Raw genomic sequence first — 21,742 nt, 5'->3', positions numbered from 1 at the left:
CTGGCACCTAAGACCCCCTGAGGGGCAAAGTCTGCTCACTCTGTCAGAAAGATGGCTTCTAATGTTTATATCTAGATGATAAATTCATCGGTCCTAAACAGCATCCGTCCACCAGAATTAGTTGCTAAACAGACTGAATATTTATATGAACTCCAGACAAATCTCTGTCAGACTGTTAAAGTACTCTACAATTTAAAAACACAAGGTCAAGCCATCATCCAAGAAAAATGTTTCTCATGTTTCTACAATCCTGAGAGCGGGGTGGGGTCTGATTTATACCTACTAAAGGAAGGAAATCACAGTTTGGGATAGAGTTTTTAATCATAGAACTATCTTTGCAAGGACACTGAGCATAAAACAAACAAGTTCAAAATATGGAAGATCTGTCTTACCCCCATTAGAGTAATTACTATAAAGATAAACAGATATTTTATCAACGTACTAACACTTTATTAGTTAGCACTGTGGGGTCCATATTCACTCAGATATTTAAAAAAAATATATTTAGAGCACTTAATATCACCTAGATGCTCAACTGCTGTATTTACTTAATTTAATAAAATAGTTTGCTAATTGAACTATATAGCTTTAAAAAAGAATAGTGTCTTTCAGTTCAAGTCACCGGTTAAAATTCACTCCAGATTGGTAAATACTTTGGGGCAGTAGTTTCTGATGACTGACTGGTGCTTTATGTGACGTGAGTTACTGATCTCACTCCAGTTTTATCTGTGCTGTCTGTTTAAGAAAAAGAAAATTCAGAAGATAACTACTTTCACCCCTAAGTCTCTCCACGTCAGGGTGAGGCAGACTGGTGCAGGAGTTTGGAGTAGCTTTACTTCATTGTGTATACTGTATATGTTCCGTGGATAAGTGTTATTTTGATGGCCAGGACTGTCAAGTTTGCATAGGCACTGAATTCCACAAATGTATAAAAGGACAAAATCAGAGACAAAAAATAGGCTTCTGTGGCTTTCACAGTGTGGATAAAGCTTGTCTCTCAAGTGAATATTTAGCACAGTAACGGCATAATCTGTGATTAAAATTGGTAAATGTTCAGAAGCAAAACTACATTTGGAAATTATCATTATAAGCTGTTAACAAAAAGTTCTGTGCCTCGCAAACAAATATTTCCAAAGCTTCTACACTAAGATATGAAAATAAAGTGACAATGACCTGACACGATAATGCTATTTAAAATAAAAAGAATACAACCAATTGCATTCAACAACTAGCACTGGCTGCTCAGAAAAGTTATTTATAAACTCTACTCTAATCAAGTAATTTGCCATTCTTTCTAATCATAATTCTTATTCATTTCAACCAGAATATGTAAAGTTCACTACCTGTCCTCTAAGGCTGTATAGCCTTAGGGACGTGGAATGCTTACTACAGCCACGTTTTCAGTTGTAACATTGGCCCCAAGCAACACCCTGATGTCATTTATTGGGAGTGTATACAATAGGATCAGCTACAGTGAGATGGCCAAAAAATTAGCAAGTCAATTTAGAGGGAAAAACCATTCCCCATTAAGTCCTATTCAGACGCCTGTACTGCTCTCCAGGCCAAAACACACATACATCATCCACTCACATATGCCAATTTCTCCATTGTGATGTTAACAGAACAATTTAAGAACTGTATGACTACAAATGGAAATGACACGTAAATATGGTGGCACTTTTTTTCAGTACTCAGATGGTGTTCATGCTATCTTTTGTTTCAGTTTAAAACTGCATCACTACAAAAAATACACAGAAATATTGCCTTACGCCACCAAACACTGGATTAAGGATGTACATTAAGAAGGTGGTCAATCCTGCTTCTGTACACAGTAGACTGCAGAATGGAAAAAACAGTTTGAGAACTACTAGAATATAGCCATTACTTTCTGTCCTGTGGTTAAACTTGTTAAGACATGACATTTAATGTTATGGACAACGAGATGTCCTATCCTTCTATGCTTATCTACAAAAAGCTCCAACCTGGCTGCCCTTATTTGCATAAACTAAGGAGAACTAGACTACTCACTTGAGTGTGGATTGCTCGCATGGGTAATGGCTACAGTGCGGGGCTCTCTGTGCCCACTCATAAAAATAAACAATCCCATCCCTATTCTTTCTACTAACTGGTCCGTTAATCTGGCAGGGAAAACTTGCCAGAGAACTATGGAGTTTGCCCTTATGCCAGACTCTTTGGTTCCTGTTGTCTGTATTTCTAAACTAGTTTTATACGGCACTTAAATGCTTATCACTAAAATGAATTATAACATCTGGATAAGCTGATAAGTGAAACGTAGCAACAGATCAAACCCACAACTCCAAAAAAAAGTGAGTCTCTATGTTTTAACACCTCAAAAGTGGATTTAAAATCAAGTCATTTACACTCTGGAAAACAGTTAATTTTTATTATAGCTTGGGTAGGACATTAGGTTAGATCCTTAGATGCATGAAGTAAACCAGTGCATTCTAGTCAAAGGAGCTATACCGATTTAAGCTAGCAGACCATCTGACCGGATAGTTTTGAATAATTCTACATTCACAATGTTTCTAATAATAATTCTAAATTCACAACATTAGATAAAGACATATCATTGTGAGTAGCTATGGTTGGAATGCAGATATCATTCCACAGCCTTTCTGTTTAGGTATATGCAGGGAACACTAGAGGGCCACAACATTCCATGCTTTTTATTGCCATATGTCTACCTCTACCCCTGTGTGTGTGTGCATGGGGGGGGGGGGGGGGGGAATCTAGGACTATGCCTACAAGCAAACATTATGGGTACAGTATTTCATATAATCCTTTTGTTAAGTAAAGGATAAGGATATAGCTATCTCATGCAGCAGTAAAGAATCAAAGATGAGTCCTGTACAGATATCCTATCCTATCTCCTAGAACTGGAAGGGACCTTGAAGGTCATCGAGTCCAGCCCCCTGCCTTCACTAGCAGGACCAAGTACTGATTTTGCCCCAGATCCCTAAGTGGCCCCCTCAAGGATTGAACTCACAACCCTGGGTTTAGCAGGCCAATGCTCAAACCACTGAGCTATCCCTCCCCCCATCATATCATATTTGCACACCAACCTTCCTAAGCATGATGGAATTAATCTACTAAAATTAATGTCTCTTGTTTACAGAGGCTCTTAGTATTGGATTTCAATTCACATTTAATAAAAAGTTACCTTGTAGAGGCCAAAAAAGCCTAGGTCCCGTAATACAGTGAGGGCACTAACTCGTGGACCAGTGGTAATTTCTCCAGCCACCTGCAATCGGATCTTGACAATTTCTAGTGGATTTGTGAAGATTACTTGAGAACCTCCAGCCTGAAAGTAAAAAGGGAAGGGGAAAGATGAACGTGTGAACACATTAAACTATGAGCGGCGAAGATCTTGCAACATTCAAGAGAAAGAAGTTTCATTCCTGGTACAGTCAGCTAAGCCATTACAAATTATGGATTTTTAGTAGTAATTAGTTAATGCATTACAATCTACAAGGTAAAACACCTACCCCCACTCAGTGTGGAGGATGAGGAATGGAGAAGGAGAGAGAGAGATGTTAGTAACATTGCAATACATCACACTAGCTCAGTTGTACTACAGTACAGACATTAGCTCAGTTGCTGTTAGAAGAAAACATTCAGCAACATCAATTTTCACAATACCGACAAGCCAAGAACGTTGTAAAGCAAGTAATAAAATGAAAGGAAGAATTAATAACTAAGTAAAGAAACTGAGATCTGCCTGCCAGTACTTAAACATGCTACTGAAGAGCAGGGTCTGGCAGGATCTCTCTCACAATTTTGGCACTGGTTCACAGAACACCAGAGAACATATGAATTTAGAGCAGTGAATTTCCTGTGCTTTTAAGAAGTTACGGACCCCCAAATTTGAATATTATCAAATGTCATTTTAGTCCGTCTTCAGAAATCTGCACATCATTATCTGTACACAGGATCATTACTTTGTTGTAAAATCTTAGTTATTTTGCAGCACTGCAAGAAGTTTATCAAAAAATCTCTATTTGTAAACTGGGTTTTTTTTATATATATATATTTAAATCTCACAAATGGATTTAAACTACTTGTAATGGTCTTTAAAATGGACACCCTTTTTAGGGTCTTAACTAGTTCTGTTAATCTTACTCATGATAACTACTGCAGCATGCAGCCTTTTCACTTTGACTACATAGACAGATCTTGTTAAAGATTCATTCCTGCATCAAAATTACAAAAAAGTATTACATTAAATTAAGTAGAAGCAATATTATTCATTCAAACCCCAATCCAGGGGTCGGCAACGTTCGGCACGCGACTCGCCGGGGTAAGCACCCTAAGCGGGCCGGGCCAGTTTATTTACCTGCTGACGCGGCAGGTTCAGCCGATCGCGGCCCCCACTGGCCGCGGTTCGCCGTCCCGGGCCAATGGGGGCGGCGGGAAGCGGCGCAGGCTGAGGGATGTGCTGGCCGCGGCTTCCCGTGTGCCGAAGGTTGCCGACCCCTGCCCCAATCCAAAGTTCTGCAGACAGTTTTTTCAACACATATCAATTTGCTTAGTTATACAGCAAAAGTATTGTATCCTGCTCCAGTACCAGGTATGCGACCACATTTGCATGAAAAGCAAAAACTAATGCCAAAAAAAATAATATTTTAGAATGAAATAGCAAAATCAAAGTAGCCATAAATGAAAAAGTATCATATCTGAAGCACTATGGGCACCTGTTTGGGGGGAGGAGAGGAGAGGAGAGGTTGCGGTTTTTTAAAATTAATAATGGCACACATTAACCATCTTCCAGCAAAAAGTGTGCTGTAATGCTATTTAACTAATACACCAGAGAAACAGCAAATGGCATACGCAACTATTCTTGCCTACCACTTAGACTGCACTTATATTGTGTGGTTACAAATTAAAGTTTTTACATAACCTCCAAAATATCCCAAATGTTTCCTATTTTGACCATAAAAAGCATGCTCTTGTGCAGCTCAACTGGTTTTGACTTTCAAATTGGCATAATTTAGCTGCTTCTACCAAACCAGAATACTGGTACGCATAAAACTACTATTCCTGTTGACAACAGAAATTCTTCAGCATGCACACTGACCTCAATTCTGTATTTTATTAAGATATACTCTTCAAACAAAATATTAGTGATAAAACAGCCAGTCTGCTGCTATCACAGTTTCCTCCCCATCCACACACCTCCCAAAAAATCAGGAATCAGAATTATTGGAAAGCCTTTATGGCGACTCATAAACTGCTATTTTACATAAGCTTCACTTCATGAGGCACATACTAAGTATTCCTACATGCAATTAGTCATTTTTCATTTTGAGGAGGAGAAAAATCCTACATTCAATGTGTTATATTCATTTGTGAATATACATTGTCACAGATCTCCTCTGAAAAACATTATTTTAAGCCTAACCCCTTTTCTCTTCGCCATTTGGTTTCCAGAGTTAACTATAAGTCAGTGCTTCTGCTTTACATAAATCTTCAGCCTTTGGCACAATCTTAAGTAATTTTTCCATACTTTATTTTTAAAGACATTTGTTCTTCTAGAACAAAGATTTTAAAAAAGAGGTATCCTATAACTAAAATTCAGACTGTTCCCAATCCTTTGTTTGAAGAATAATCAAATAAACTTCGTTCCACATATACGAACAGATTTACATTCATGCAAAATAAACTATTTTTTCTCCACATTTTTCTCCACACCCGATTTCCTAGCAGTTCACTGTGTCCTGACTGAATGTACACATATTTCTTTTATTTTCACTAACAGGAAACCAAATATCAAAATCCAAAAGAAGATGACAAAATGGAAGTTCAATTTATAAAACTGAAAATGGATGAGGAAAACTCACTAAAATGTACTGAGTAATTTACAAATCCATAAAAAATACTGAAAAGTGTAAATCTGAATGCCAGAGCAAGGATACAGATTCACTTCTGAGGAACAAGGAAATATATGTATAAAGCAGATGTGTCTTTCTGAATATATATTCGGGACAAAGCTGTGTCTTGTAGTTCAAGTCTCAGAGTTCCATGGCCACTTATGACACATACAGAATTAAGTGTTAGTGACTCTGGGCACTTACCCTTCCTTTGTATCAATTTCCAATCTGCAAAATGGGGATTCTACCACTTAGCTTCCTCACACTGGAAGGTTTAATTTGCTTATATTTGTAAAGCGCTTAGGGCATGTCTATACTGCAATTAAACACCTGTAGCCACTGTAGATGTTTGGGCTGGGCTGGAGCCTGAGCTCTGGGACTTCGTGAGAGGGGAAGGCCCCACAGCCCAGGCTGGAGCCTGAGCCCAAATGTCCACACTGCAATTTTACAGCCCTCCAGCCTGAGGCTCACAAGTCCGAGTCAGCGGACACAGGCCAGTCGCAGGTGTTTAAATTGCAGTGCAGACACACCCTCTGAGGTCTGCAGATGGAAGGTGATATTAGAAGAGCAAAGTATTACTGAGAACCCAAAAGCCAAATGGTGATTACTTGTTTATCCTGCCCATATGGAAGGTTTTAAGAAAAAGGCAGACTATTCTGCAGAAACAGCTTCTATTCTATAGAAACAACTTCAAGTGGCAAGACCAAGAAAATCTGTCTAATAGTATTAACTAGAACCCCCCCAAAATATCTTACAACTTTTGTCATGTGCTGAGCTTACCTTGCATACTGATTTGACCAAAGACATAGCAGCTGTACCCTGCTGCAAAAGCCCAAACCGTTAGCAGTTCACAGTTATGAGCCAGACTGTACTTGACTAAAAGGTTCAAGATGCGTTTCTGTACATTTTTTCCACCACACGCCTTCTTCACCAGCTAAAATTCTAAGGCTGTATCAACACCAGCTAGCACTGATACAGCTCCAACGGTAGCACTACCATACACTGGGTGTGGTGTTCACCTAGTCTTAAATGTTGGTATCTGCTCTATCCTAATGCCAATGGTGGGAAATTTTAGGGAGAAAGGGCTAATGTGTAGAAGGCCAGAATACTTCCTAATTAAACCATTCTCTACTTGTTTAGTATTGATGGGCTTTTCTACAGTATGAAAGCCTCACAAACATTAAAGGCCATTTCCTTACAACACACCTATCAGGTAAGTATCATTATTCTCATTTTACTAATAGGGAATTTGAAACAGAGCTTAAGTTAGGGCTAGTCTACACTGTCAATGCTAAAGCGCTGCCATGGCAGCGCTTTAAGGTGCCTTGTGTGGTTGCGGCCTGACTCAACGAGGGGCGTAGCTCCCAGCGCTGGGGCACTGTTTACACTGGCGCTTTACAGCGCTGTAACTTGCTGCGCTCAGGGGGGTGTTTTTTCACACCACTGAGCGAGAAAGTTGCAGTGCTGTTAATTGCCAGTGTAGACAAGCCCTAAGACACTCAAAGTCACAAATCAAGTCTGTGGCAGAGCCAGGAACAGAACCCAGTCCAGTAGCTGAAATCACAAGTGTATCCTTAGTTGCTAGTATTGTCTATTTACGGAACTCACTGAGACAAAAACCTCATGCAACACATCTTCCTGTCATTTTACTTTGTAAAAATGGCCAGGGGCTTTAAATCCATTTTTTGTAATCTTTTCAGTAGAAAGTTATTTTAATATTGCTGGAGCCTGCACAAAAAAAGGCTGACTTTGTAAACAATGTGCTCAGTCTGAAACTATCAAAGAATAAAAAGCTATTAAATCCAAAATACTCAAGCTTAATTGTCTCCCCTCTATGAGCACTCTACAACATGATCCCTTCTGGGTAAATTTTATTAAGAGTTTAATATACGTTTTACCTTTTAACTATACCCTGATAACACCCATTTTTTCTTCATTTAGAATGAAAAATTTACACACCTCGGGATTTCTGAATTTCTTTCCACTTCATCTAAACAATTATTTAAAAGTACAAATGCTTTAGTTAAAAAAGTTAAACACATTCCTTTTCACAGATCTTAACATTCTTAGGTTAAAAATTCCTTCTCAACTAATGAAGACAAGCCTGCCATAGGCTGAGTTATAATTGTGTCAATACAAACCATGGATGGGCTCAACCTCGCTGCATCCAATTACTGAGTTGAAATTCTCCTTCTTTCAAAGTCATATTTTAAATCTCATTCATTAACCCATAAGGATGCTACTATAACAGGGGTAGGCAACCTTTCAGAAGCGGTGTGCCGAGTCTTCATTTATTCTCTTTAATTTAAGGTTTCGCGTGCCGGTAATACATGTTAACGTTTTTTAGAAGGTCTCTCTCTCTAAGTCTATATTATATAACTAAACTATTGTTGTATGTAAAGTAAACAAGGTTTTCAAAATGTTTAAGAAGCTTCATTTAAAATTAAATTAAAATGCTGATCTTACGCCGCCAGCCTGCTCAGCCCACTGCAGGCCTAGGTGAACAGAACCCCAGGCTGGCAGTGGGCTGAGGGGGGCGGCGGGCGGCGAGGGCAGAGGGCTGGGGGGGGTGTGGGGGCGCAGGGCAGAGGGCTGGGTGTTGGGGCGACTCGAGGTCAGGGCAGAGGGCTGGGGGTTATGGGGGGTGCAGGGTAGAAGGCTGGGGATATGGGGGTGCAGGGCAGAAGGCTGGGTGTGTGTGGGGTGCAGGGCAGAAGGCTGGGTGGGTGTTGGGGGGAGGTCAGGGCAGAGAGCTGGGGGGAGTGTGGGGGGTGCAGGGCAGAAGGCTGGGGTGCTCGGCTCGTGGGGGTGCTCCCAGCCCCCTGCCCTGAGCGGCTCATGGCAGGGGGCTGGGAGGGATATGCCCTGTTCCACCCCCTTCCCCCAGGCCCGTCCCTACCTCTCTCTGCCTGCTCTACGGACAGGGCCGGAGCAACAAAGAACGTGGCCCCCTCTGAACGGTGGCCCCCTCTGAACATATGTCCGGGCGGGGCCCCTTACAATGCAGAAACTGGAATGCGGTATTTATTTTGCCACTTTTAGGGGCCCCCTTCCTTGCAGGGCCCCCTCCGGTCGGAGGGTGCTCGCTACGCCTCTGTCTACAGCCTGCCGCTCTTCCCCCTCCCCCTCGCAAGGGCCATCCCGGCAGGGAGAGGAAGGAGGAGGGGCAGAGGGGCCGGAACGCACCAAGCTGTGGGAAAAAGCGGGGAAGGAGGGAAACTTGGCTGCCGCAGGACCAAGCTTCCCTCCTCCCCTGCTTCTTCCCCCAGCGTGGCGCTTTCCGGCCCCTCCGCCTCTCACCGGGCAGGCAGCGTGCCATTAAGAATCGGCTCGCATGCCGTGTTTGGCACGTGTGCCGTAGGTTGCCGACCCCTGTACTATAACATAAATCAGCACAAAAATCAATCCTGCCGTTTATGTCCTATTTCAGATACTCAAGAAGAAAATCTGCAGCCACAGTAGTAGCATCATCCTTAGGGGAGTGTGACCAATGTGTGGGAATTCATCCTAAAAGTACTGTATAGAAAATCCTTTGCAGGTACTGCAAACTACACTATACTGCAACGATCTAACAACTGATGTAAAGACATCATTTATTTTTTATTGTTTTTAAAGCATCACTTAAACTTACAACTTGAGTGGTTTTTAATGATAATGTTTATACTCTCTATTTGATGGAAGGCATGAGACTAAAAGTTGAATATTTCCATCATCCAAGAATTATACATAACACACAACTATACAAACCACAATGACTATAAAATGATTAATGAGCCTTCATATATGGACAAAATATATAAAAGGTGCACTTTTTAAAAAATGTAAGTTAATGTTTTCTTCTTTACAGTTCCCCATAAGTGACACTACTCTGATCTTAGAGTTTATGATATTATCAGACCACCTCTCGATGGCAGTATAGCCTTGTACAGTAGTCTAGATGCATCTATCATACCCTTCTCCTAATTTCGCTCTGCTTCCCTGGGTGGAAAAGGAAGAGTGGAAAAAGTCTAAGTATTTTTCTTTTGTTAACAAGAAAATGGGGTTCCACCCCATGGGAAAAAATATTAATTTAATACATACCACTTTAACTACACATCAATGTAAGAAGTAACTTGTGTTTTTTACTTGACTACTTAGGTCAAAAGTCACCTAGCTGTGCTATAAGTATTTTACAGTCATAAGTAGGATTTCATCACCACCACATTAAAAAGAATGGGAACTTCATATCTTAGTGTAACTGGAGTTTTTTTGCACCTATGGACTAAATGAGACCCATCTTCACAAGTGGAAATTGCTAGGAACTCATTGAAAAGATCAAGTGTAAATTCAAGCCTAACCTTCGGGAAGCAAGTTCTGTGGATTTGTACGTGGTGTGAATTTAAATGATCCCTTGCCCAAATGAAGCTGCAGACTTCTCCTTCCACAGACTTCTTCAGTAATTGTGAAATGTAATTTTAACTGCTCTGACCTCCATCATCTCCAACCCAGGATCTCTTTTACACTCTACTCTCAGCAAAGGGTATTTGGAGATTGCTTACACTTTACAGCTGGCTGGATCTCTATTGTCACTTTGTCCACCTTCAAGTGCCTCCTCAAAACTCACCTCTTTCATAATGCTTGCAGGGAAGTACAACCTGGTGAGGGCTAAGCTTGTGGAGAGTTGTGATCACTACTATGGACTGGCTAACAATTGTGCATATCATATTATAGTTATTTGTTACTCCCTTGCTCAACCCCCACCCTGGACTGCTCATGTGTTTCATTCTCATGTCTTGGTTTTAGACATAAAGCTCTTTGGAGCAGGAACTGTCATTATGTTGATCCGCACAATGGTTGTGGCATTCAGGCACTACGACAATACAGAAGTTAAATCACTCTGGATCAAAATATTATTTTGTAATTAGCGTGGCCTATCAGAGGGGTCCTACGCTGGTAGCTATAAGAAAAATGTCAACATTTCTCAATAGTTATTGCACAGTGTTGCCTAGGGTATAGTAGTAATTTCCTATTATAAGGATGGAGAAATAATGCAATAAATGAGAATCAGTACTGCCTTTTTAATGGCAACCACTGTTTTTTATGGATCTATACACACACACACACACACACACAGCATATATAAGAACTATCCCATTCCTACCTTGGAATAAAATCCCATCAAGGTGTCACTTTCTCCCAATCACTCCTAATCTTTGAAATGGAACTATTAAGACTTTAACAATTTGCCTGGTAGGCTGTTCAGAAAACCCCTTCTGTCCTTGACCCTCACAAGCTGCACGTTACTATGTATACCTCCCCTCCCACACGTTTTTGGTTTTGTTTAGTGGCACGTAGGAGGCACTGTCCAAACACACATTAAAGAAGAGCCCTTCCCTGAGGAAGATAAGAATCTAAATAGACAAGATACACAAAGGGTGAGAAAAAGGAAGAAGCATTATCCTCATTTCATATATGGGCAACTGAGATTAAGTGATTTGCCCGCGGTAACATAGACAGAACCAGACACTGAACCTGAGATGTACCGAGTCCCAGTCAAGGGTCTTAAACAACCTTAGTCTCTTCAAAAGTCATGTTTTACAAATACCAAAAAATCAAAAGAGTATCGCTATATATGCCCTTACACTGGGCATCTCCTTTCCTATCTACTAGGTTCTAGAGAGGTCAGCTCCGTCCCAGATTACTGAAAGCCAGGCTTGAAAAATGTGCCAATCAGCTAGGAGGCAAGATAGACTTCAAGACATGTTTTCGTAGGGGCACTTGAGGGGAAGCATTTTGGTGAGAACAGAGCTTGTTCAAAAATTTCAGACAAAAAGTTTATTTTTTGAAAAGTGTCTTTTTTAAAAAATGAAAGATTTAATGATTTTTTTTAAATTCCACTAATTTTTCACATTTTTCTCAAAATATTTCATTTACTGAAAACCAGGATTTTTCAGTAAACTGATTATTGAAAATCCAGGGGCTCAGTAGATGAAAGGTCTTGATAACCATTTTGATAAAGTTTTGGCTAAAAAGAACAGTTAATTGGGGGGGCTGGGGTGGGGGGGGGAGAGGGAGATCCATTTCAAATAATGTAAAATGGAAGTTGCTTCACATTTTTTCATAAAGTTCTTTTTCTATTTTTCAACCAGCTCTAGGGGAGATACCCAGACCAGCCAGATCTTGACTTGACTTGTTTGTCCCTTCCCAGTTGCTGAGAAGGGTGATCCACTTATCTCCTGACTGGCAGGAAGGTGGAGAGCTCTACTCTTTCACCAACTACTGCTCACCTTCTTCCTGTTTGTGCTATCTATAGAGAGGTGTGGATAGCATTATCCAGCAATGGGCATCGCATGCAGTACATGTACATTTGCCACTGAAAATGTGCAGCACACCTGTGATCACTACCACTTGGCTCACTCTGCTTATGACCGGACATTGATAAGCCCGGCAAAGGAGCCAGACTCATACTGACAAGTAGCATTTTCCCAGTGTGCATTTCCTTTGAGGGGTAGTTATTCTAGCTCTGGTTAAAGGTTTTTAGTTTGGATAGTCTAAACGGCCAAGTTGCCACGCTGCAATCTCAAACACTTAAAGCTTCTTCAATGTCCATATGTAGCAAAAACTGGGGAACAAGCTCCCTCAGACATTCATATTAAACAATCCATAAAGGAATTGCAATTAGTCTGATCAAACAGAGCAAAGTAGATTCCTGCTTGAATAATTTCTGAGACAAACAGATACAAGTTATTGAGATTTCTTCACCCTCATTTTTTAACAACATGACTAAACAGAAAATGATGGTTTATTTACAAAGCTCTGACCAGTTTTGCAATGGAAAAACAGTAGATTTTTTATTTTCCACTTTACAGGTAAAACTGTTCTTCAGAAGCCTCGCCAAGAAATCAAAGTGGAGCCTACTTGATTGGTGTCATAAAAGCAATTAAGTTACAGCCCTGTCAAATATGTTAACATCTGGCTCTGCCTGCTGTACTTTTGTCTATTTTGACTACTAGTGGTATCATTTAATGATTTACAGACCTTCCATGCCTTAAGGCATGGTAGCTGTATTAAAACTGTAATCCATTATTTCTTGGTATTGTCACATTATAAGTATCTTCCCATTTCTACTAGATAACTGGATCTGAAGTCCTGATTTGGATTTAAGATTTTAGTTTTTTGGATCTGTACTGGTTAACACTAAAAACTTCAGCTTCCTTTAAAAGGAGGATTGGAAAGTGCAGTGCAGTTAAAGGTAATTTAAAACAAATTATATTTTTGGGGCTATAAAATATCTTGTCAATACAATAAACTTTCACATAGTAGTAAAACCATGTTTTAAATATTTAAAATGTGGAGAACATTAAGCACATTCAATGAAAAAATGAGATTTTATAGTCCAAAGGATTGTATGCTTTAGGTTTTGAAAAATCTAACTAAAACCATGCTGCCCCTCCCCCGGATTGTTTTATGATCTGTAAAAATTCTATTGGAAAACATCAGCCTCTCTGATTTGTCCCAGGGAATATGCCTTGGAAAATATACATTAAATGAACAAGCCTAAAATAAAAGTATATATACTGCAGAGAAATTATCACTTGGAATAGGTATGTTGTGTGTGTACATGAACATGCCCTACAAACTTTAAGAAAGGCCATTTTAAACAGATGGGGTGGGTGAAAGATTCAGTGAACTAGTGGGAGAAAATCCAAAACTACAAAGAAAGGTAGCTTGGAATTCCTCATCTGGTCTGGAGGGTGAAAGGATAAATATACACCACAGACTCTCCCTCCCTAATAAGACGACTTTCTGCTACAACAACCTGGATAGAATATTATGTTACTTTACACTGCCACCACTCTTCAACACAACACCTAAAACTAAGGTTGGATGAACAATTAATTGGAAACAATTCAAATGTAACAGTTTTAAAGCACATCTGGCTTTACCAAATAGTACCTCTCAAATTAAATTTGAGTATGAATCTAGATATATGTACAAGAGGTTAATGTTTTATATATAGTTAAAATGTATTCATACACAATAAGTCATAGAAGAAGGCCATATTCTTAACCGCTAAATTTAAATTAAGGGACTTTTAAGCAAGTTAATAAATAGGCAGCTTTAATTTCAATTGGCAATAAAAATAAAGTTGGATCTTCCCCAGTTCCTCCTTAAACCAGAAAAGTGAATCTTGGGTTTTTATATGCATGTACAACTCCCACTGACACTAATGGAAGTTATATGCATGTATCGATGGGAGAATAGACCTCTTAGAGTTAATCTGTTAAGAGTTCAAAAAAGTGTACTCAGTTTCCTTTCAAAGTTAATATCAGCAATCATAAAGAACACCATTATTTCTCTAACAACCTTAATACACTGTACTAGAACTTTTAGCATTAAGAAGAATGAGACTGTTCTATTTTCTCTCTGACACGCACTTTTTTTTTTCCTGGCATATAGCTCTGAGTTTCTTTTTATCCATAACCTAGATTTCTCAGCCAAATATAATAAATTTATCAGTTTTAAGTTTCTGCACACGGAAAACAGAAATGGCACCTCCAGTTTCCTTTAGTCTACAATCTTGCAAGAGTTTCTGGATTCTTGCAGGCAAGACATCCAAGAAGGTTCTGGTAGTTGCAATCCTTCAGCTCTGTGCCTTGATTACAATATGCTAGAGAGAGAACACAACTCACAGGACACCACTGGACTCATCTTTATTATCTTCAAAAACAAAAGCAATGTTGTAAGTAACAGTATTAAGAATTTGCAGTGGGACTGATTATTTGTCAAAACTTCCATGGAATGTTAGTGCATTTACCTTTTATAAATTATTACTAACAAGAATTTTGCACTTTCTAGTTAAGCAAACCCTAAAATCCTATAACATCTAATTTTTATGTTCCATGGGAGAGCTGAGATTATCCAAGCAGGTCCAGTATGTCTCAGCTTTATTATTATAAACATAAAACCTCTAGAAATATATATCTAAATCTATCTCAACAACTTAAATAAAAACAAGTCTGTATGGGAGCTGTAATCATACTGTGCTACGTGATTTAAAATCAGCTAATAGTGAGGAGACACAGATTCTATGTAGGGAAAGACTGTGTGTACTTAAGGGAAGAACAACATTTTGCTTTGTAGTGCTTCTTAAAAAGTATCAGGCTACTGATTTATATGGGTGTTTATATCAATGCAAGTAGTTTAGAGGTTTTGTATAGGTATTTATTTTAAGTCATACTGCTTATTTTTCCTACTCTTTGTAACAATCCAGTGACCAACTGTTTGTATTTTTTATATACATTTTATTTTCAGTACTTGAATGTCTGTCCCTACTTCCAGAGTTAACACAAGTTACTCATTTTGCCATCACTCCATTTACAAAGAAAACTAATATTTACACAAGCAAGCAGAATATTCATCTCAATGTTTTATGACACAGATGTCTTCTTAAAAAAAGTCAGTCTTACTTTAAATCACAATGCAACTGGAGTTTTTACTCTGTGATTATGATCCAAACGAGACAACGATTTGTGTTACTGTATCAAAAAAATTACTTAATGTCTTAACCAGTAACAGCCCTAAGTGGCTATGTGCAATATGAATAACCATTTTTCAAAATAAAATTGGCTTTCTATATTTTGTTGGTCCCTCTTTCCCTTTCAGTCAATACTGTGGTATATCATTAAACCAGGATGGCCTCAGACGCCAGTAGCTTTCACTGGAACCGTTACAAATGTGAAATAACTTGAAAGTTGGGAAGAAAAATGTTCTCTTTTGGAAGCTTTAAGATTATTACTACTACAAAAGGAGCTCAGCCTCTGTCACCCTGTACCTAGCCATAAACTCGTCCTCTTATCATGGTCTTCTTGCAGGTAGCCACAATATTAGGACAATTTCATGTAACATGTTTTTGCATTTTTAAAGTTGAGGAAATTAACCTATATTTTCTGCATAGGTCTTTAGCAGATCTGAATTCCAGCCCCACAGTATCATTGGACACTTTACTACATCTTGGAAATGAAGATTTGTAGTATTATAATAGTGTAAGGGACTATAAAGGATTCTCAAAAACCTCAAATGAAGATAGGAGTACCAAATAGGTAGGAATCACATCTCTTCATGGCTGTCAAGCATCAGGCAAATTACTGCATTAAATATACATTAATAAATTATAATAAATAATAGCAGCAGTTTGACCTTATAATAGTAGAATTCCTTATAAGTGAGGAAGCAGAATTTAGAACTTCTGATTCAATAGAGTGATTTACACTTCAACTCTCCTTAAACCACTATATCAAAATAATCTATAAAGGTTACAGTTTTCTTTTAATTGTGTTCTAGGAAATTTTTTTATTTTCTTTTAATTTTAGATAAACTACCACTTTCATCTTCACATAATAAAAGCTATGAAACAGGCTGTTAGCTGAACTAAATACCATGAGGTCATGAAGCAAAGATCTTTCTGCATTTTTTTGCAGGGGAGAAAACAGTTTACAAAACAGAAAAAGGCTTGTTCAATGAAACAAGCAGCTTTGGTTACAAGTGCAAAAGTCAGCCATGTGTACTAATTCTCAGTAATTATGATGCAAGGTGAGCTCCCCAGGGACTTAAAAGTCAACGCCTAGCAATGGTTGGGCGAACAGCGGAGTGGAACTGCTCATGTGATACTGAACCCTTGAAAGCTCTTTGTATTCCCAAAGAGACAAATATATCTACAGAGCTGCTTGGTCCTCCCACTGTGCTCAGAACTGGAATAAAAAATAAATACCCAAGTTTATTAGATGAAAAAGTGTAGACATTCCTGCTTAATCAAATACTCCAGACCTAGGAGATCAGAGAAGGTGACCAATATTTTTAAATGTAAATTTATCACCCATTTGTAGTTGAGATCTGAGCATGGGGAGTGGGAAGCTGATCTGACAGCTTCCCACTTCAAAATTCATCTTAATTGGCTGCCCTCCTTTAGGAGCAATTCTGATATTCTTGGAATCCTGTACACTTCTGTAGGATAATGATTAACAATAAGCCATAACAGAGTCTTGACGTACTATATACCACTGTCTGATTGCCTCCCACATGGGGGATTATCAATGTTTTAAGTAGACGTAAAAGACAAGGGTGGACTTTTCCAAAGAACTCACTCTGCTCCCATTGAAGCCAATAACTAGGCATCACTTCTAAAGACAATCTGTGCTGTACGTTTGAAGTGGATGCACAAATACAAAAAAATGAGACCACCTGCAGGAAGACAATACAAGTCACAACCTATCTACCTGGAACTAAACTGTACCCTTAAGTGAAACACTTCAATTAAAGAAAACTCAAGGCACTCTGCCACCACATCTCTTACCAGAACTTTATGCAGAATCTCAATTAACTTTATATTTCAAATACCAACTGGGATAATCCAACATTTACAGCATATTTAAAATAAGTCCCAAGCAATCTTCCTCTTAAAGCAGATCCTTAGTTTACAATGAACTATTGAAAAAGGCTTGCTGCAGCAGTCTCATAAATGATAGGTTACAGTGAAAGAACTAGTGTTATCTGCACTACATAAAAAAATTCAGATCTGCCAATAAAACAAATCTAGGTTAATTTAGTGCATTTTCATGTTGAAAAGATGCATTGAATTCTATATAACATATGCACACAACTAAAAATTTTCTAAATGAGAGGGGCAAACATTTTTGTATCCACAAGTACTTTATTGCATTTTCCCTTCAGTTAGTGTGTGCTTTTATTTGGGTCTTTACAGGCCCACATTCTTTTTTCTTTTTTTTCGAATGCTCCTAAAGTTACAGAACAAGGGGATCCTACCTGGCAGTCTACGACAGGTCAGTGATCAAACAGAAGCAGTAGTCAGACAGCAGCCAAATCCTGCCTCATCCCATGAGAATTACAGAAAGCCAGGACTTCTCAGTCTGTACTACATTCAAACAACTTCACCCTGAGGCTCAGATAATCATAACGTGCTCTTTGCAAGCACATACAGCATGAATCTCTGCACTACTGATGTTAAGATAGAATTATTTGTTTTTAAGTTGATCAACATAATTTTCAGCACAGATAGAAACTGCTTTAAAATGTGACCTCATTGTCTTATGACAGCAGAAACTAGTTAGATTGAAAATATACCAGCACTGCTCTGCCCCAGTGATCAAAGCCAGTTTAAATAAACAGTGTTCTTTATCTTTAAAGTGCACTAGTCTTTGAACAAGAGTTCATTTTACTTAAAGTATTTATATTCGCTTGAACAAAATCAATACACCAGATAAAGTGAGATATAGTATGACTAGATAGAATAAACTAAAGTGTAAAATATGCAGAATGAGATACAGATTATTCACTAAAATACTATTCTGTGCAAGGAAAACAGTCTTCTAAACTATGGTGGGTTTTAAATACAGCCTACATTCAGGAATGCATTATGCAGTAGTTAACATTACACAGCCTACGTCTCCTATGAAAGCAAGGAAGCATGAGTAGTTTTTGCCATTTACAAAGCCAGTATCACTGCAAAAAGTGAAAATTAGTGGGCGCGATACAAGATCAGGAAAAAAGTGACATCGCACAGTGGGTGCCACAATGAAATAATGCACTAATTATTAACTTCTGGAAAGGTTAGCATGAATCCTATTTAGGCCATAAGCTGCAGCCAATGTGCCTTTTATTAAGGAAACAATTCTAAGATGTGAAGAATTATACAAATTAGCTAAAAGGCAAGAAGCATAGAAATGTTTACCCTTCCACATCAAGAACTGGACTATCTAGGAAAGAACTGAGTTGCTCTAGTAGATTCTGTCCTTGTACTGGATCTGCGGTTAAACAGAAACCTTAGTCCACAAAATTTAATCTTATATAGTATATTTTAATCTCTCCCAAACGTAGGAAATGTAAAGAAGATACTTACACAACCGCCAGCAAGAATTTCTGCTGCCAGTGGGACAGAACGATCTTTGTTCATAAATTTGTCTCTCACAAAATCATTAACCTTAAAAACAAGGATTTATGAAAGCTGATAAATAAGGAGTGAGAAGCACACAGTAATTACAAATTTTCTGCAATTAAAAATGCTAATAAATCCAGATGTTACATCTATCAAGGTGCCAAACAGTCATAGATATTAAAATCTTATGTAGTATATGAAATATTCTACAGCTGGCTGTAGTACTGTTCTTTCAAATAAACACATTATTTTAAAGATATATGAAATAATCATAAGTTTCCATAAGAGTCTCCAAAATGGTAATTGAAAGCTGATTTAAAATTGGATTTCAAGATGCAATACATTTTATAGCAATGTTAGCTTAATGAAAAAGAAACATTATCACTGGCTTTTGTGTATAAACAATGCATTATGATTAGGTTATAATGAGAAATTCTTTAATGCCTTCAAAATATTCAGAAAATCTAAAATTACATGAGCTAAAGAGCAAGTAATGTACATAATAGGAATACATGCAAACAGGTTCCTTTCATATCAGAGTTCCATTGTGTGCCAGCATTCTTTTATATTAATCTAGGAATTAAACACAACTACTGCGGGGGGGAAAAATCGTATTCCTTTGTGAGAAGAAACAAAATCAAGGTCTGGGCTACTTCAAAACAGAGGAGTAAAACTAGTGGGTTAGGGAGACTTTGTACATTTTGAATCAAGCCCCCAAATGACAGGTTTAAATCAGCCCCTTTTCAGAAATACAAGTAAGCTGCTTGTACACCACTTGCAGAGCCCATGGTTGAGATCTGAGCAATTGTCAGACCCTTTGGATGTAAAACCTCATCTAACAAAAAAACATGGAATACAGTCTAGCACACTAAAGCACAAAAACCTACGTCTCCTCATTGGAAATTCAGACATACAAATCATGGCTAAAGGCTAGAACCCTCACTTTCAGACTTACAGTAAGTTTTATGGCCTTCTCTGGGGCTACTCCCAATAATTGTGGTAAAAGACCTGTAAACACACAAAGAGAGCTTAAATGTATTAAATAGCTTAGTATTAGCTAAACAAATCAACGGCTATATACAAAGATCACCACACAGAAACTACGGCAATTTTTTAGGCAATTTTCTGCTATTACATTTAATGAGTACTTAAACATTACATTTCAAGAACAAACTTCTTACTGCCACATGAAGTCAAAGCAACTTCCTATCCATATATTAGTTACTTTGCACTTAAACTAATATTAGTGATTTAAGAAATTTATATACCAGGACAGGTTTACCAAAATAATACTATATTCTGCTCTACACATCAAAATTTATTCTGTTATTTCTTCAGACAAAAGTTAAGGTAGTTCGGCAGTGTGAAACAAGTTATCTGCATTTCAAAATCAAGAGAATAAAGCATTTTGCTGGCATGAAACAATAGCATTAGGTGGAATGACCTAAGGGGATATGAAAGAAAGTAATGCAAAACAGCCAAACATGTACAACTGCATTCTTAAGTGAAGCACTTTGTCTAGAGCACTAATTCTCCAAAGCTTAGACACTGGAAGTTATATTATTTAGCTACGAGTATGTGGAATTTCTGATTTCTCTTAACAGAGCTGCACTATACAGTTGGAACTGAGAGTCTCTGGTCAGCACAGCTTTGTTGAATTAAAGTGAACAATCTATTTTTGTAAAAGTTCAGCTGAAATGATCTAAAGAAGATACAGAACCTTACAGAAGGGATGTGGGGATAGAATGCTGCCTCAAGTGCAGCATTGTGCACAGTGAGAAGGGGGTGTGATTTACGGCACTATTTACATATGTGAGAAGTAACCCTGTGAGCAAGAGTTGCAGGAGCAGGCCTTAAGTATTTCAATAATGTACACAGTACTTCAGGGAAAATTACACTAAATCGAACATTTGCAATTCTCATATTTGGGTGAAGAGGCTACAACTATAGTGCTATGTCTAAGGAGCCTGCTTCCCAAAGGGCTTTTTTGCCACCAAACTGGATGTTTGGATGACAAAGAGGATGAAAAATACATTAATCTGACCCACAGATTTTTTTTTTTTTTCCCTGTCTTGCTCCAACCCTCCAGCATTTCTGGTTGATATTGACATTTGCTGAGAAGAGTATCATTTGGCTTGTTGTTTCAGAAGCAGTCAAACTATATTCTGCTTTTCAAGAAATAGTATTTATTAATTACGTGCGTCATTACAAGCACACACACGTACATTTCTCCACCCAAAACAATTATGTTAAAACAGCATTACAATTACACTGCTGAACCGTCAAACGAAAGAAAATTCCAATGGTGCAACTGCATGTACAGCTGGCCAAAAAAGGGGGAAATTTTGCAAAGGAAAATTGTACACATTTGGCTGAAGAATTTTAAATTTTGAAAATTTTCAATTAGTTTTAGTTGCATGTGCAACCTTAACTCTGCGTTCCATGCAAATACAACTCTGATAATGTGTGATTATGTAATTAATGACTACTTTTTCCACAGGACCCCTGTCTCATTCAGCCAGTTGTGCACAATGAATGAGGCAGGGACACATACTGAATAAGACTGAATTCTAACAATCCGTGCCTTATTTTGAACCTAATTCTATTTGCAATCATCACGTTATAAATCTAAAGTAAAACTGAATTTACACCAGCATAACAGAGTATAGCTGGGCCTTTCCTGGATATAACAGACAGTGCATGCACACTTCACCTCAAGCCCAATGAAATCAACAGAAAAACTCCCATGGACTTTGATAGACATGTGCAGTGACAAAATATTGGGAGATCGTTAATTTAAAGAAATTGTATATATATTCAGTGTCCATTTTTTGGAAGCCTTATAATTAGGCCAAATCGAACTGATTTTCACTGGACAGATTTGGGAATGGTCACTTTGTCATATTTTTTCTACACCAATTGT

At 38.2% G+C, this 21,742-nt stretch overlaps 1 protein-coding gene across 2 annotated transcripts in view; it reads right to left on the bottom strand.

Moving 5' to 3' along the window:
- SLC25A13 (solute carrier family 25 member 13) overlaps nt 1–21,742 on the bottom strand; it is a 132,999-nt gene that overhangs the window by 16,076 nt on the left and 95,181 nt on the right. For both annotated transcript variants that reach the window (XM_024212903.2, XM_029911011.1), the window contains 3 exons: nt 19,775–19,827; nt 18,784–18,864; nt 3,182–3,322 (listed from right to left, as the gene is read on the bottom strand). In XM_024212903.2, coding sequence (XP_024068671.1) covers nt 3,182–3,322; nt 18,784–18,864; nt 19,775–19,827 — 275 coding nt within the window. The remainder of the gene's footprint in view (nt 1–3,181; nt 3,323–18,783; nt 18,865–19,774; nt 19,828–21,742) is intronic.

The sequence above is a fragment of the Terrapene carolina genome, unplaced genomic scaffold (genome assembly GCF_002925995.2).
Source record: "Terrapene carolina triunguis isolate 2854851 unplaced genomic scaffold, T_m_triunguis-2.0 Scaffold84, whole genome shotgun sequence".
Lineage (NCBI taxonomy): Eukaryota > Metazoa > Chordata > Testudines > Emydidae > Terrapene > Terrapene triunguis.
The sequence above is the reverse complement of the archived record's forward strand: the minus strand, read 5'-3'. Positions and strand labels throughout refer to the sequence as shown.